At 49.9% G+C, this 16929-nt stretch overlaps 6 protein-coding genes across 6 annotated transcripts; 3 read left to right on the forward strand and 3 right to left on the reverse strand.

Moving 5' to 3' along the window:
* Positions 1–261: 261 nt before the first annotated feature.
* Positions 262–2093, forward strand: N7518_010061 (cation diffusion facilitator family transporter; the record flags this gene model as incomplete). Its single annotated transcript, XM_057190987.1, has 4 exons — positions 262–466; positions 1061–1665; positions 1702–1752; positions 1803–2093. 4 exons carry the CDS (start codon positions 262–264, stop codon positions 2091–2093), a joined length of 1152 nt encoding a protein of 383 aa, XP_057037123.1.
* Positions 2094–2298: 205 nt separating this feature from the next.
* On the reverse strand, positions 2299–3696 carry N7518_010062 (putative cytochrome P450; the record flags this gene model as incomplete). The annotated part of the gene is made up of 1 exon (XM_057190988.1): positions 2299–3696. The coding sequence occupies one exon, from the start codon at positions 3694–3696 to the stop codon at positions 2299–2301; it is 1398 nt and encodes a 465-aa protein (XP_057037124.1).
* Positions 3697–4827: 1131 nt separating this feature from the next.
* On the reverse strand, positions 4828–6336 carry N7518_010063 (uncharacterized protein; the record flags this gene model as incomplete). Its single annotated transcript, XM_057190989.1, has 3 exons — positions 4828–4911; positions 4964–5601; positions 5715–6336. 3 exons carry the CDS (start codon positions 6334–6336, stop codon positions 4828–4830), a joined length of 1344 nt encoding a protein of 447 aa, XP_057037125.1.
* Positions 6337–7329: 993 nt separating this feature from the next.
* Positions 7330–9995, reverse strand: N7518_010064 (uncharacterized protein; the record flags this gene model as incomplete). The annotated part of the gene is made up of 4 exons (XM_057190990.1): positions 7330–8392; positions 8449–9211; positions 9275–9773; positions 9882–9995. 4 exons carry the CDS (start codon positions 9993–9995, stop codon positions 7330–7332), a joined length of 2439 nt encoding a protein of 812 aa, XP_057037126.1.
* An 805-nt stretch (positions 9996–10800) lies between these two features.
* Positions 10801–12779, forward strand: N7518_010065 (Zn(II)2Cys6 transcription factor; the record flags this gene model as incomplete). The annotated part of the gene is made up of 3 exons (XM_057190991.1): positions 10801–11204; positions 11255–11860; positions 11912–12779. 3 exons carry the CDS (start codon positions 10801–10803, stop codon positions 12777–12779), a joined length of 1878 nt encoding a protein of 625 aa, XP_057037127.1.
* Positions 12780–15617: 2838 nt separating this feature from the next.
* N7518_010066 (uncharacterized protein) lies at positions 15618–16571 on the forward strand (the record flags this gene model as incomplete). Its single annotated transcript, XM_057190992.1, has 1 exon — positions 15618–16571. The coding sequence occupies one exon, from the start codon at positions 15618–15620 to the stop codon at positions 16569–16571; it is 954 nt and encodes a 317-aa protein (XP_057037128.1).
* Between the last annotated feature and the right edge of the window lie 358 nt (positions 16572–16929).

A 16929-nucleotide genomic window follows, 5' to 3' on the forward strand; every position in this document is an offset into this window, starting at 1 on the left:
ACCCCCAGGATTCCCACTAATTTAATAGGGGTGATATGCTCTGACTCGTCAATCCCATTAAGCCAAGAGAAACTCTGCAGGCACTGCCACGATGCCAAGGCGCAGAAGTTGTTTGAGACACCGGAGGCCTTGGCGTGAGCTTACCCTTAAACCTTAGATGGCGGAAGATTTTTTGTCTTATCTGATCTTCATCTCGAGCCCTACCTTCCGTACCATCAGAGTCCTACATCAACCTACTCTTGGCCTCCCCAAACCGACAAAATGACGCTTTTCCACGACCCTCTAAACCTCAACCAATACAAAACAACTATATCCGAACCAAAAAAGAACTGGGTCCCAATCTCTTTCAGCGACGAAAAGGAAAAGCTCACGGGATTCTACATAGAGCAAAATGAAATGATCGAGGGCTTCCTCACAGCCGGCGAGGAAGAGCGCCTGAAAGCCGAAGACGAAGCCCAGAACGGCGGTGCGTTACTAGGCTAGGCTCTGCGCGGACTGCTAGTTGGGGACCTAGCATGAAAACGTGGAGGCTACGGGTTCGAATCCTGTCACCGGCACAATTTCTACTTTGAGACACCCACCGACGAAAGCCTATGCCTTGGTTGACTTGGCTAGGACCTGGATGGTGGATCCGAAGTAGGGGTAGCTTACTGTGGACGCAATAAAAGGCGGGAGGGGAACCCTGTCCTCGGTTCGGCCTTAGCATACCACTCTATGTACTAGTGATACAACTCGGATCACTATACGTGGAGTTCCCTATGTGATGGGCTGTTCTTGGGGTTAACAGCATGGGTATTTGATATGCCAACATGGACGATCTGAGTTATAGGGGGCGCCTTATGTCACAGCGAATTCAAAAAAACACATTATGTAACTAAATGGGGCACCTAGTCGCTTTAAAGCACTAAGGAAGGCCTATCCAGTCATTACCTCGGGAAACGGCGTTAGGAAAAAAGGTCTTCCGGTGCCAGATAGGGCGCACCGACCTGCATAGCACATTCGACGCTAGAAAGAGCTGCAACAGGTATAAGATCAATCAATCAATCAATCAATCAATCAGCCCAGAACGGCGGCAAAGTAAAGCTCGCCGTGCGCGCCAGCTTCACAGTCAACTTCTTCCTCTTCGTCATCCAGCTCTACGCAGCCGTCACCACGGGCTCTCTCGCGCTCTTCGCCACCGCCGCAGACGCCTTCATGGACCTCGTCTCGTCGGTTGTGATGCTAGTCACGTCGCGCATGTCCTCGCGCCCAAAGCCATACAAGTACCCAGTTGGCCGGCGTCGCGTCGAAACAATGGGCGTCATCATGTTCTGCGCGTTGATGACCATCGTGGCGGTGGAGCTGATCATAGAATCGGCCAAGGCGCTTGCGGCGGGAAAAACTGAGTCCGAGCAGCTGGATCTCGTGCCGCTGGTCTGCGTGGGTGTCGCTATCTTCTCCAAGTTCTGTATGTTCTTGTACTGCTATGGCTTGCGGCGATACCCGGCTGCGCATGTCTTTTACATTGACCACCGCAATGACTTGGCTGTTAATGGGTTTGGGTTGATCATGTCGATTGTGGGTGATCGGTTCGTCTGGTATCTTGATCCCATTGGTGCTTGCTGCATTGCGCTGCTTATCTTGTTTTCGTGGGCGTCGACTGCGTTTGATAATATGTGGTTGATTGTGGGCAAGTGTGCCCCGCGTGAATTCCTGAATTAGTGTGTCTATGTGACGTTGACGCACGACCAGAGGATTCAGAAGGTGGATACGGTGAGTTGTGAAGGTGGGTATATTATTGGCGTTTGACTAACAGTGCATAGTGTCGCGCTTATCACTCCGGACAGCAACTCTATGTTGAGGTTGATATCGTCATGGACCCTGAGACTAAGCTTCGGGAGTCTCACGATGTAAGCCAAGCGCTGCAGCGGAAGTTGGAAGGTCTCGCGGACGTCGAGCGAGCCTTTGTGCATGTCGATTATGATTATGAGCATGATGTCAACGAGGAACACAGGCCACTCTATGAGATTGGTGGAGCGAAGCACTCTACCAGAGCTTTGGTGAAACGATTGTGGTCTAAAAACGAGGAGAAGACAGACGGGACTGCTGTGTGAGAAGCTTCGGTTATATTGGTTGAGCTGGGCTCCAATGTCTCGGAATGTTATACGCAGAGTATAAATGCAGGAAACAAAATTAATATCTTAATCGGCTTTATGAATGCCGAAAACAGTTTCTCGCAGGGCAATTTGTCAAACAAAGAAAGCAGAACATGGGATTAACACAACCGGACGTTCAAAACATGATATTATCTCATATAAACTAAAGGGCAGGGCTTCTCTTCTTAGTCTTTGCAAACATGCCATATGGCTTGACACTAAAAGCGCCATTGAAATTCTTCCCTTCCATATCAAATGTATACTCCTTATCCGCCAACTCAAAATCCACATCCTTGATGATGCGAACGAGCGCATGCAACGACCATTCCCAAGCATACCGCTTACCGTAACACTCCCGCTTCCCGTTCCCGAACCCCTTCTTTACACCGATTGGGAGCCGATCAAAGGCCTCACCGAGCATGCGCTCAGGCTTGAAAGCATTGGGGTCATCAAAGACAGCAGGGTCACGGTTGACAGCGGACAGAATTGCAATCAGGGGCTGGGTCTTGGGAATCTCGTATTCTCCTCCGAGTATGACCGGACCATGGGTGGGCAACGGCTCGATGTTGAAACCCGGGGCTGTGGCGCAGAGACGGAACGATTCGCGGAGGATGGCCTCGCAGTAGGGCAATTGCGAGAGATGGAAGTGTTCGATTTGGCCGGAGGGACCGAGGAGGGTGTCAATCTCCTGACGGGCACGAGTGACCACGTCTGGGTTCTTGGCTAGATAGTACAGAGTGAAGGATAGGAGATTCGGGGATGTGGCGCTGCCGATGAAAATGTTGATTATCTCGTCGATGACCCGGCTGTCTGTAAGTGATTCGCCTGTCTTCGGGTCCTTTTCGTGGAGTAGGGCGTGCAGCAAATCCCTCTGGTCTATAGGCTTATTGCGTCGCTTGGCGATTATCTGCGCGCAATAGTCGCGACATATCTTGATATCCTTGTCGAATGTACTCTGGTACATGAGTCGAGTGAGGAGCTTAGGTCGCGTGGGCCGACGTACGGCTTCAAAGGTCGTGTCTGACATTGTTTTGATGACGGCGGGTTCTGCACCAAGGACACAGTCTACATACTGACCGAAAAAGCATTTCATGTTGGCAGCGTGGTTGAGTCGGTCCAAATCATTAGAGACATCCACGCGCTGCCCGGTGCTCTCTGTTGAAGTCCATTTCCAGATCAAGTCGTCCGTCGTGAGTTGTATATCCCTGTGCATTTCCTTGACAGCATCGGGCGACACGAACGGAGCCATGATTCGATGCGCGATGCCCCAGCTTTCCTCGTTGTCAAACGCAGTAAACAGACTGTCGTGGACAAGACTGCGGATTTCGACAATCGGACCGGTGACGCATTTTCGGAAGCGCTTCTCGTCGCAGATTTCCTCGAGAAGAGCGGCGTTTGTAATGAAGACAAGTTGCTTGGTGAGGATTTTGATTTTGAAGATACCAGCTCCACCATGTTCTGCTGCCAGCTTATTTAAAGAAGCCCAGGTATTGCCAGGGATCATATTGAAGATATTTCCCAGAATTGGAAGCCCCTGAGGCTGGGGAATAGGCGACGGCATGGTGCGTATACACTAGAGAGGGAGTTGGGAATCTTCAAAATATGGCAACCCACTTGTACTTATCAGTAGGACGAAAGGACTCGTCACAAGCGCCAAGTATGCAGGTAGGAGCTCGCAGCTCTTGTGCCACATGACTGAAATGACAAGCCTCTGAGTGGTCTACAATTAGCTTTGGTGACATTGTGATGAGCCTGAAGATTTCCGTATTCTCGTCCAATTAGAGATCGTATTGTCACAAACATCGGAGAGGTGCAGCTAAGCTGCAGATGAACTCCATACCCCGCATACCCACATAATATGTGATGTGTATCGTGGATGGGAAGATCAGGGGAAGAGCGTATTGAAATAGAGAAGAGCAAGGGGGAGAGTTGATGAATGCTGCCCTGAGATATTTGAAGTCGCTGACAAACCAAGGAGACAAGCTATTTGGGCATATCAACTACAAGCCGACTACGACTACATATTCCAAATGCAGCTTCTACTGTCCAATGAAGCATCTTGTCATCTATTGAATCGATTGACTAATTCTTCCTCGCCTCGTCATCGCGGAATGATATCTCCACGCTGCCAAGGCCGAGGATCCAAAAATTCATGGATGTAAAAAAAAATGTAAGGAAGTGTCATGCACACTCCCTGTAATCATTGATGAACACAGCAGACCATCGAGGGTGGCCGGTAGAAGAATCATGGAAACAAGCTGCAAGCATAAGAAACCGTCAAGAAAATCAGAATAACCAACCATTACAGCAGCAGATCTCGAATAGCTGTGCGCGAGATATAAGAAGAACAGAGAGAAAAAAAGAAGGGCAGGGAATAAACAAAGCTTACGAAATAAAAGCAATTGATCATATCCACTTTGGATAACTTTGTCTCCCGCCCAAAACGCCGTCCGATTGATGAAGCCGGGTATATCCAGCACCGTGATGCAACATGTACTGAGAATGAAAAAAAGAGATCAAGGGGGAGGGAACGAGGCATGAAGTACACGCGCCTTGCCGGTAGCAAGACTCGAGCCGAGCCGTCACCCCCATCACCCCTAGGTTAATATGGGCAGAATTGGTGTTTCATCGAAAAAAAAATTAAACAGAAACAGCTTTTGGTTGATTCGAAATGATCATAGAACCCATTTCGTCATCTGGCCCCAATGCCGAACATGCCTACCCCGTAGCTAGCGCTTCTTTCGGACATAGGGGTTGACACCTTAGCGACGTGACCCTGATTAGATTAATTTTTATCAACAGAATTAGTTGCCATGGGGATGCGTTACCTTCTTGCGTTTCTTCTTCCCAGTTCCCTCGCCGTTCGAGTAGAATCCGGGGTCATCATCATCGTCCACAAACCCTTCGCCATAGCCGGCAAAGCTATTGTCATCATAATGTCTTTTGCGACCCCTGCTAGGCCGTGGCCGATCTGCTTCCTGTGGTTGCGGAGATGGGACATAGGATTGAGAAGAGAAGCGACCAGCAGGAGCGGGAGGAGCCTTCTTGCCAAGCTCGCCTGGCGCTGGATTCTTGGCCGCCTTTTCATGACCCAAGATATCTTCCCAGAAATCGTTGTTGGGAATCGGTCCGGGTTCCATTTGCATGGCTCGCGAGTGGAGATTTTGTAGCGCCGAATCCATGTCTGAGACCTTGATAGCCTTGCCATGCACCTTCTGGTTCTGCCATTCCTCTTCAGGCCATAGAGTCATGTACCTCAGACTGCCAGGGGTGCCGATCTCCTTCTTGACGGGTTTGTTTCGCCCAGAGAGTCCCAGTCCTTTCAGCTTTCCTTCGTATGATTTCCTCAAGCGGTTGATCTTCTCCCCTGTCACCGGATCCATGCGTGCTACCGAGTGTGCGATCGGGCCTAACCCATAGAGAGAGACGAGATCCACTGTAGGGTCGGGACCAGTAACGATCGGAGCTGTCAAGGAGGAAAAAGCAGTGTTAACAACTTCAGTCCCAAGAATGTGCAAGATCAGTACATTCATGGAGCTGCACACAGTAGATGGCATGATGCGTTTTGGGGAATCTTACATCTCTTGCAAAGATGAAAAGCCGAGGTTAGCTCTTTCTGAAGAGAATCGAGATCGAGACTGAGGGTGTCTGCCGGAGTCGACCCTTTATTCACATCCATCGTGTCGGAGTCTGTCGAATATTGACCTTGCCCGGTGGCAAAATCAGTGCTGTCTGTTTGCAAAGATTGCCGATCGTGGTCGGTCGGTCTGTGCTGTGTTGATTGCTGAGCGGGACTTGCTCCCGAGTTTTCTGCCGAGTCCTGCATCCCCATATTGAAAGATTTTCTCCCCTGATCCACATCGTCCGAATTCGCAGTAGGGTGTCCACTGACACTGCTGGCGGGAGTGGGGAATGCATTGGTGGTGCTCATTGTGGGCTGTTGGGAGACTTGGGTAGACATTGGCGCAGAGGACGGAGGGGAGGAGATGTTCGGAGAGTGGACCGTCGCCTGATTCGGTGATGATATGAAGTTGGCGGCATGACTTGGTTCGCTCACCGACATCAACGGAGGTGATATCGGGGTCTGGGGAATGTGGTCCGAAGAAATAGGGAACCGGAGGTTCTCTTTCAGAGACCCGGCGGGCGAGGAGGGTGAAGGAGGTCTTGCTTGAAAGGAGGTGGGGTGAGTGCGATCAGACATGAGAGCCCGAGGAAGAGTTCAGCATGCAGAGACGGTATTAACCAGAGCGGCTCTGGGTCCGAATCGCAAGTTTGATACCAGGGCCTGGAGAGGGGGATTCCCGATCACGGTCGACGGTCGCTCAGGCAGGCGGGCAGGTCATTCAACGGGCGGACTAGATCGTCTTCATTCCAGGGGGCTAGAGTGAATCCCTGCGAGTGGTAAAGATTGGGTGGGTGATGAGTGGCGGTGGTGAAGGAGAGTGATGATGGGAGATAATCCTGTGGTCAAAGCCGGCGAGGATGACGGCGAATTGATTAATTCACGTGACCGGGCTTGGCCCGATGTACTTTATTCCCATTATATTCTATTGATCTATGTACAATGCACGTATTCATTCATGTATTTGTCTATTCATTGCTATTCTCTTAGTTTGGTTTTCCTTCTCAATACAATGCGACCATAACAGTGCATCAATTAACTGCAAACAACCCTCCCCTTAGCGAGTGGCGAGATCAAGTAAGAATAAACTTTATATGGCCCTACATTTGCCGGGAATAATCCCCCGACACTTGATCAATGACATTACGCGTTGCATTAATATCTGTAGGATATGCAAATCAGATTATGCCACACCTGGACACTCTGCAGATGTTGGTGGCGTATCCCGGGTCTTACATGCGTCCATTATTATCCCAACCCTCCAAGTCATGAATGAAACAGATATCGAATGGAACTTGAAACAATTGGAAATGGTATCTCTTACTATTTAAAGACTATTCGACAAAAACAAAGTCAGGTGGTCTAGGATGCCCTTTCTTGGCATGGGCGACCTACAGCCCGGTTGGTAACATGACCATTAAAGAAGACATACTCGTGGATGTCAGAAGACGAACCAGTCTAAGACAGAACATCAAGTGATATACCGGGAATCAAAGCACCCCCCACTAAGCGCCAGGGCTCATCAATACAAAATGATGCCCGAGAGAGACTGAGACCAATTGCATCAGAACCTCAGGACTGATAGTAAGCATTATACTCATTAACCAGTTGGGCAGACACGTCGGGTATATTGTGTTCGAGGGAAGCCAGAAGCTCGATTTGCTCTTGTTGGCTGAGAGTGCGCTCACGCCATGAAGGTACTGGAAATGGCTCGTGGAAGTACTGAGAGTACTGGTCTGCAATGGAGCTGGACCAGTTCATGGGATTGACGGTCGCATCGGTGTATGCCAAATGACCTGCGGTTGTGGAAGCAAGTGAGAAGTTGGGGTCCCAGCCTTGCAGGCCGGGAACAACTGAAGGTATCGTGTTATAAGGGGTGTTCGGGTCAATTGATAAATCGGGGTAGAGCGTCGGCCCAGAGTAAGCTGCTGGTGTATAATGTGGTACCACACTCGGGGCTGTGATTGGTCGCTGCATGTCAAATGTACAGGAAACCGATGGCACTTGTGGTTCTTTAGACGGTCTAGGGCCAACTGCAGGTGGGGTTGATTCTTGCGCGAATGTAGGATCAGCCGACTGTGCCCTAGAACAAGTACCGTTTGAGGCGGTATCGATTGATAGATTGCCACGGTGGTTGTTGGAATAATATGAAGCAGTCGTGCTGCTTGACGGGCTAGACATCGCTGGAGGGGTCAGCCCCTGTGAGGAGGTTGGCGTAGGATGGTTAGAAGGCGAATGTACAACAAACGATTCCTCCGTCCTGTACGCTTTCAAGCACGCGGCAACAAGGCGCCTGTAAAGAAGGAAGGCGGATTGGACACCTGGCCAACGTTCGGCGGAAAATACGATCACTTCCATGGCCATATCCAAATGGCCTTGGACTTCCTCAATGGTGTGCTCTTTTCGAATTTCGGGGTATGAGAGGGTCCAGAGCACAGTATTCAAAGCCATGAACAGAGCTTGCACAAACACCCATGTCAGGTCGACAGATCCAGTGATCATCTGTTCTTTATGCATAGCGATATTGGAGATGGCCGCATCATAACAGGTTTTGGCGGCATTGACGGTTGGTTCGGGTATTTGTGGTGAGGGACGATACATGAGAACAATGATGGTATTCCGTCGCCCTTGAAACCTGTAGAAGTCATTGTCAGCAAAGCTGCATTGGGGGAAATGGGAATATCAACAAACCATTTCACATTGAGTCCACTGCCATCATCATTCTTGGGAGTAGTGGCCATCCAATGGTCAATTTTGGCCAACATTTGAGAAAACCATGGATCCTGATCATCAACTGGGCTCTCTCGTCTGTTCGAGTAGAGCATTCTCCTGGGCTCCAATTGGAGCAGTCGCATTTTGAAAAAGTGAACTGCAATGCACTTTGCTAGGACCGGTTTCGCTCCTGGGGTGATCCCCTCGGCGGTGATGTACCGGTCATCCACTAGTTCAAAGAATTTCACATTGATATGGTCGTGGCTGACGCAGTAGCTACTGCATCGACCCAGACTATGAGAAAGACCGAACTCCATTGATGAGACGATCCAAAATAACCTTCGACGCATGTCGATCTCCAATGGATTCAATGGTTTCCCACACGGTGATTTGGTGACGGTGGCTTCTTCCGTCAATCCCAAGTCCTGACAAAGTTTGGCAGCCGTCCCCACGACCCAGTAGGCAGCTGTGCGAGTGGGCGTTACCATTGAATATGAGGCAATGAGCACGAGGCATTGCAGAGCCCCTAAATCCAATCGTTTTAGTGTGGGTTCCAGGTAGGGCAAGGCCGCAAGGTAATAACTATCAGCGAGGCCAGCATATTCTGTGCTCATTTTCTGCATGCTGATGGCGATGACCATCCGCAGTTGGAAGTTTTTGCAGGGATCTGTAGAGCCATTGAATACCTCCTCTACCTCTTGTCGAAATGTGGGCTCGTGCAGGAGCGGAAGAAGTGCTTGTGCTATACAACGAATCAGTCACACGAGCTACAAGAAAAAGAATCCGAGCAAAGTGATCGCAGTACCTTTGGCCACAAAGAGATCAATCAACTTATAGGTCAGGGCCTTTGGAGGTAGATTGGGTTGTGGGATCGAGCTTATCATGGGATAGACTTTTGATGTCGGTTTCGAGTCTTCTTCGGTGAAGGCATCCTTGATCTCTTGTGCGGTGAACTCGGGAACAACATCCTTGATGCTTTTAGAGTCGGTGTTCTGCTTGGCCATCTCCATGACCAATCGGGTCATCGCGATGCCACTCGAGGCGCCGAGATATCGCGGCTCATCGTTCTCCTTGAACCGGATGCGCCCGGCCCCCCGCACCATCAACTCGGCATCGGCAGCATGTTGTACCTCATTCTCGGCTTTGGCAAGCTCTCTTTCTAATGCGCGGGCTTTCTCTCTGAGCGATAGGATGTATGTTCGAGGTATAGTTGTGTCTCGGGTCGAATCGTAGTACACGCACTTGGCATTGCTTCGTTCGCAGGGCGCACATCGTGGAATTCCGGGGTCGCATCTGGATTTTCGCTGCACGATGGATTAGTTGGGAAACAGCACCAAAAAAAGGGCATAACACTAAGGGAGGAGCAAAAAGTTCAAGGTGGCGGGGATGGGGGAGAGGGGGATGTCTCATACATGTCTACACCTTGTGCAGGCGGTTAATGTGTGAGCGATGCGACCGTCCGGTGGCTCTAATGAGTGTAATTCCGGCGACTTTAGCCCTGTGGAGGAGTCCGGACTTGGGGTCATGGTGGGCCAAAAAGGGTATAAGATTAAGGAAGTCGGGAAGGTCCAATCACATTATACACGATTTATACCCAAGGGACCTTTCGAAGAAGCAAATTGCGAACAGTCGACATGATCTTGAGGCTCCCGAGGCCTTGACAAGGGGGAGATTCGAGTTTGAAGATGTGAAACGGAGAAGAAGTTGTGTCCAGAATGGGAATGAGGCCACTAATATGCTTTTCCAAGGGAGGGGGCCACTCGGTCCAGATCTGGAGAGAAGGTTGGGCGTGGGACAAGGTGAGGTGGATATTGTGGAGGCACAGAGCAGCTGAAAAGAGAGACCTGGACTAGTTTAGGGAATAGATGGTATGATATGAGCGATTAATGGGGGTTTGATAGTAATTTTCCGATAGTTTATGGTATTCAATAGTGGTTTATAGTGGTTTAATAGACGTAATCAACATCTTCATAGACACTTCATAGCCCCAAGAGCACCTTAGTAATAAAGACGGGGAGATTCTCGCCGTCCGTGCGGTTCCACAGATCTTCCCTCCCCTCCCTCTCCTGTCCTATAACAGCCGGTCTCGTTTAAACACATCGGATTTCGGTGGAGTTGGCTTTTCTCTTCAACGTCTTCGGCTAAGGCTTATTTCTCGAGCATTAGTCGCTAATCCTTTCCCTCCAGGGCCAGCTCATGCAGGTTCACCCCTTCGGCCCTCTATTTAATGTCACGTGAGTCTTTTGTGCCGTTTTGTGGAGGTGTGCAGGGGGGGGAGTGGGGGTCCCATATCCTCGAATTTACTGACCGTGACCAGTATAATGAGCAGATATGTCCGTCACCGCTACGACCTTCTTGGATAATCCCTTGCTCAAGGTGAGTCGGCCAGTCGCCGCCTGCTCGAGATGTCGCACCGCGAAGATCAAATGTGATGGCAAGCTCCCCGCATGTTCGGCTTGCGAAAGAGTCGGCAAGGCGATCAGTTGCTCCGGAGCAAGCGATGAATTCGCCAAGGGGAAAGAGAGAAGTTATGTCGCATCACTGGAAGGGTATTGTGAGAAACTCGAGAAGAAGATCAGTCGGATGCGTGCCCGATCAACCTCGCTGTCTGCGGAGGGTGATGGAATCCCTCGGGAGATGTCGATCACCTCCGTCTCGTCAGAAAGGGCATTGGGCCCTGCCCACCGCAGAGAGGTTTCGGACATCGACGATCTAGTTGGCGATTTTGGTTTCTTGTTAGTATGGCTGGATTGGTTTCTTGTTGGCCCCGCTGACACTTCCAAAGGTCTGTCAATGCGACTTCGCGAGACTTCCACGGCATCACCTCGAGTACCTCCTTCGCCAACCTTCTCCTCTCCGTCGCTCTAGTCGATTCCTCCCCACCCTCCTCTCCGTATTCACTACCTGCGCGGCACGAAGCAACCCCGTTGCTACAATACTATTTCGATAATATTTTTGTCCAGCTCCCTTTCTTTATCGAAACGAGCTTCTGGACCTCGGTGGATGCCGTATATCAGTCAGGCGGCCGGTTCGCCAAACCGTTCGATCATTGGATGCTGCGCATGGTTCTCGCTATCGCTTCGGCGTCACTCTCATACCATCACAATGATGAGAGCCATCAAAGGGCATGGGCTCTCGTGTCGGAGGCTTTAACATATGCCGAGGAAGTCCTCCGCCCTGGGTCAATCTCGGGAATCCAAGCAATCCTACTGCTTGCTCAATATTCTTTTATCGACCCAGTACGCTTCCGGAGTTGGTACTTAATTGGAATGGCTGTCAAGGTTGCGATAGATCTGGGCTTGCATCAAGATCCCCCGGCTGAGGTTTTGACTAATCCCGACCGACTTGATATTCGCCGGCGTGTGTTTCATTCCATCTATTGTCTAGACAGGTTCGTTTGTTTCTGCTCCTCAATTGCTGCCTTGCTAATCTTCTATCACAGAGGATTGAGCCCTGCTATGCAGAGAACCTACTCGTTCTCCGACGGATCTGTAAATGTTGCATTGCCATCAATTACCGCACCAGGGGCCCTCCTAGAGCAGACTCACATCTTCCTGCGCAGTCCGGGACCTGCCTTGCATATCGTTAAAATCCGACAGATTCTGTCCGCCGGCTACCAAGAAATGCACTATAGCGGGCGCGATCCATCCCTGCAACCCCTTGTTCTCATATGGACTCTGTGCTGGCGAGCCCGCGAATGGTTCCAGCAATGCCCCAAAAACGCTCCAAACCACTTTTCACTTCTATACCGACTAGAATTATTATACACCATTATCATCTTGATATCCCCTTCGCATCGATACCCAATTCTCCACGACTACAGCAAAGCTCTCTTATTCGACCGGTGCATGGACTACATCAGCCAAATTCACCAGGTTCTAGAAAACCCCAGCGCCCTTCCCTTCCTGACATACTTGGACATCCAACGCGTGCACCAAGTGGGTCGAATATTTGTCGATGTCCTGTCCGACAATTACGACATGCTCATTAGCGCCGCTGTCCCAGCACCCCCGCCCGTCCCCGCTGGCACTCCAGAGCCGCCAGTACTGGGCGACGAGGACTTGTTCAATTGCCACGCACGTGCCATCCGCTGCCTGTCCTATATTCGCGACATGCTCAAATATTGCGACAGGAAGTGGGACATACATGGCCATCTAGAGCAGTTCGAGGACGAGTCTGCCTCCATAGAGGAAACTCTGATGGATGGCTCGGTGGGCTATATGTCGAGCCAAGAGATATATTGTCAAGACTTGTTGTCGGGGATGCCGCTGGCCGGCGATGCATATTCGGGGTACCATATCGGGTTATGAAAGCATTTTCTGTGTGATATTTGGGCATATGAATTCGGAAAGGAAATGAGCGTGGTTTGTTTTTGGTTTTGTGAAATACCCCTCCACATGATGTGTATAATGAATAATATAGTGTGGATCGGTCCAATAAATGGGTTCACTACACACTGGCACTTGACTGGAACTTACTTCGAGCTGTAGCACGGTGTATTGATGTACAACACCTACCTGCCTTACTTGCAAGGAATGATGCTGTGTCAATGGGCAATAACTCCATCATGAAATCATTTTGAACTTAATCTTGCATCTTGAGGATATATTTGATCGTCCGGACTATATAAAATATATATCATGCATTGTAAGTTAACCATTCCATCACCCACATTCAAGCCCGAAAGGATTGAGCTTTATAGATTGCTCATCATCATAAACATACACAGCGTCATATCCCATGTTCCAGTCAACTCATAGCCTACTTGAGTTTATAATATACTAAGGCTTTAGATTTGGCACGTGAAATCAAAAATCACTTGATGTTGATCCCGATGCGGCAGAATATACTCTAGTTACTTGTCCCCGGTGACATATTGCCCGTGAACTCACAGAACTTCTAAACTGGCTTATTCCAGGACAACATATTCAGGTCTACAGCGCCGTGTTCTTCATGAAAACAGCAATGATCTCAAGTGAACAAAGCAAGGGGAAGCGGCTTGTCCGAGCTATGAATCCACTAACTATTCTCGAGGTATGTTGTGGATGATTCAACTGCAGGAACTACTGAACTGACCCAATCATCATTTACTTGTGGACTTTACTTGTGGACCTGGGCTTGGTGCAGACCGGTAGTCTTCTGGACCTTTCCACAACATCAAAACTAGCCCTAAGATTCATAGAATATTGGACTTATAGTATAGCACGATAAACATGACTGAATGTATAGCAGTACTGAATATACCTTGCTAGTCAATTGCCGCCAAACCCGCGAAGGGAATCTGCGCCTGAGCGAGTCATACAATGCATTAGTCCGGCTCAATCCGAGGAATTACTCCATTCAAAGCGAGTGGATAGGCCAAGATGTCCTTTGTTGAGGGTGGATATACGACATGTGTTGTATGTACTCCGCACATACGGACCTCGGGAGTAGTAGTGGAAACATTGAAGTGCCTTATAAACCAAATCGAGGCCAGGTCGGCGAATTTCGGACAGAATGGGAATACCCAAGGAAACAAGCATCTTGTGCCCTAGCATTCGAAGACAGGGATGGTCTATGGATTATTGAGTTGTTATATAAATTTCTCCCGATTTGGCAGTTACCCCTTATAGTTGAAGGGCATCCGATATTAAAACGGCAATAGATCGGAAAAACCAATGGATCACGGCATAGCATGGGCCTATGATGAAAAAATTCAAGATAGGGATAGTCCTCTCGGCTTCTAGAAGTTCTTATTCTAGTCCGATATACTAGTGTCAACGGGAATTCAACGTGGAACCCAACAGGGAATCTCCGAAGTCTTCTCCGTTCCTGCTGATCGACAGAGCCTCTCTCTTGGGTGATGTACGGTCGCACCCAAGCTTTTGACAACACGATCTTGGATCCCAAGTCCCGGCAGTGGCTGGCGTACATTATCCAGTGGAGTCAAGTTTGACCATCGCCTTTGTTCCGGTCAATCTTAACGGCCTTGGCGGTCAATCGATCCCCAGTGACCAATGGAAGCCCGTCTCCGCAGCCAATTTATTTTTATCGAAGGAACGTGGACAAAACGTGGACTGGAGACGTGTGGCGTTTGCAACGGAAAGGGGGGCCGTCGACTAAAAATGGCCAATAAGGGTATCTCGAATAGCAGTTAGGTGGAGATAGTTCGGTCAGGATGCCGGCTGATTGGCATTTAGTTCCACACTATTGGATTCAGACCCCATATGGGCCTTTTCAGGCAGTTGGGTTCCCCTATGTGGCGCTCTGCAGATCGTTCTTTGTTTCTCGTGAGGTGCCAGTCTAGTTCAGAGCGAGAACGACAACAAAGACAAAAAGTACGAAGTGCGTATGGCAACAATAATGGGGATTCCTTGACACAGATGATCCGCTATTTAAAGTGGGTTTAGGATATCAGGGGTTTTACTGCCATGGAGGTACTATAGGCGCTGCGTTGTATATTGTACATTTACTGGGCATTTACCGATAGAATCTAATTTATGGTTAATTCACAGAGTTTACTCCGAGACTATGGGCAAGCCCGCGAGTATAAGCTCACGCTAGCCCAATCTACATTGTAAGCCCAAGTATGGAGTAACTAAACCTCGAGGTTCCATGCGCCCTAAACATGGGCATGTAGATCTCAATTTGGTCCTGTAATCCGGTAGCCTCCGAACTGACATGTTCGATTTCAATAATTCTACGATTTGGGATTGTCGTGTTCTTTCTAGGGCAAGAGTGAGGACTTCAAGCAAGTGTAAATGTTACGGATAAGCTTCAACTACAAGTGCCGGAGTGACCACGCCCCATCTCTTCAATGTTTAAAGACATTGGCAATAGTGGACAGACCCCGCTGCTCTGGTTGATTCGGTGCATCTCGGCATAATGGAGATGCTCGTCCCACTTAATGCTTCTCAAAGACTCCATTATAGCCAACTATTGAGCTGACCCGCCAGTCTGGATACTGCTGCTTCTTTGACAAGTAAAATCCCTAATAGGGACAGGGGTAGTAAGATCGTACCTGTAGATCCCTCACTTCACAGTGTATAAATACGGTCTTTCTCTGCGTCCCCATTAAAGTTTTCTTCTTCTCCAAGCTTCCTACCACAGTCATTCTTTCAGCAACTACAGTCACTCTTTTCAGTTCTTATATACCTATTAATTTCACAATGAAGGCCTCTTTCATCGCTACCGTAGCCGCCATGGCCGGCTCTGCTTTCGCCGCTCCCACCACCGTTGTTGGTGCTGATAGCCTTCTCGTCGGCCTCAAGATTGGCGACATCACCGCAGAGCTCAAGCTCAGCGAGATCCCCGTTGTCTACAAGCTCGGTGACCTGACCAACATCCTCGACCTTCCCACCCCCTCCTCCTCTATCAGCAAAGTCCCCGCCGTCAAGAACGGTCACCTCGTCCAGGACCTCGGACACGAGGTCGACAACATCCTGACCGTTGTCGGCGAAGACCTCACCACCCTCCTCATTGAGCTGTCCCCCGAGGTCACTGCCCTCGTCGACGGCCTCGGTCTCGGTTCCCTCGGCGCTCCCCTCGGTTCCATCGTCGCCTCCGCCTCAGACATTGGTGGCATCGTCTCCGGCCTTGGCTCCGTCATCGACGGTCTCGTCACTGTCGTCGGTGCCGACGCCGGTGCTCTCCTCATCAGCCTGTCCCCTGAGGTTGCTGGCCTCGTTTCCGGTCTCGGTCTCCCTACCATTGGTGTCCCCGTTGGTACCGTCATTGCTACCGTAGGCCAGAACCTCAAGCGTGGCGAGATTGTCCAGGACCTTGCCCCTGTTGTCCAGAGCACCATCACTGTCGTCGGCCAGGACGCCGAGGACCTCCTCATCGAGCTCTCCCCCTCCGTCACCTCCCTCGTTGCTAGCCTCGGTCTGACCTCCGTCGCCGGCCCCATTGGCTCCGTCGTCGCTGAGGCTGCTACCGTCGGTGAGCTCGTCAAGGACATTTCCGTTCCCGTTGCGGATCTCCTTCACATTGTCGGCCGTGACGGCAAGAACCTCCTCATCAAGTTGACTCCCTCCGTTGTTGGCCTTGTCGCTGGCCTCGGTCTTCCCACCATTGCCTCCCCTCTCGGTGCCATCCTCACCACTGTTGCCCGCAACCTGTGAATGTTTACAGGCATGTTATGACTCTGGTTGGATAAGCTTGCTTGTGTGGAGGTCTGCCATCGGTATGACTTTGGTACTCACTATAATCATAAGAATTTATTATATTCATCTATACAATTTCCAGGGTATTTGACACATAAGGGCAGGTAGTACTCATAGTAATTAATTTGTGCAGGCGTCTGCAACCAATTTAAGCATTGAAGAGGGGACCTTGCAACGGGGACAGCAGGGGCAGGTGAGAGCAAAGTCGTCACTGGGAGTAGTAGGGTGTTAGAGAGGAGAACACCATGGGGTGACTACTAAGAAGAGAAGGTGGAAGGATCAGCTAGTTATACATAGTATGAAATCATGAAAAGTA

The sequence above is a fragment of the Penicillium psychrosexuale genome (genome assembly GCF_028828465.1).
Source record: "Penicillium psychrosexuale strain IBT 29551 chromosome Unknown utg000006l, whole genome shotgun sequence".
Classification (NCBI taxonomy): Eukaryota; Fungi; Ascomycota; class Eurotiomycetes; order Eurotiales; family Aspergillaceae; genus Penicillium; species Penicillium psychrosexuale.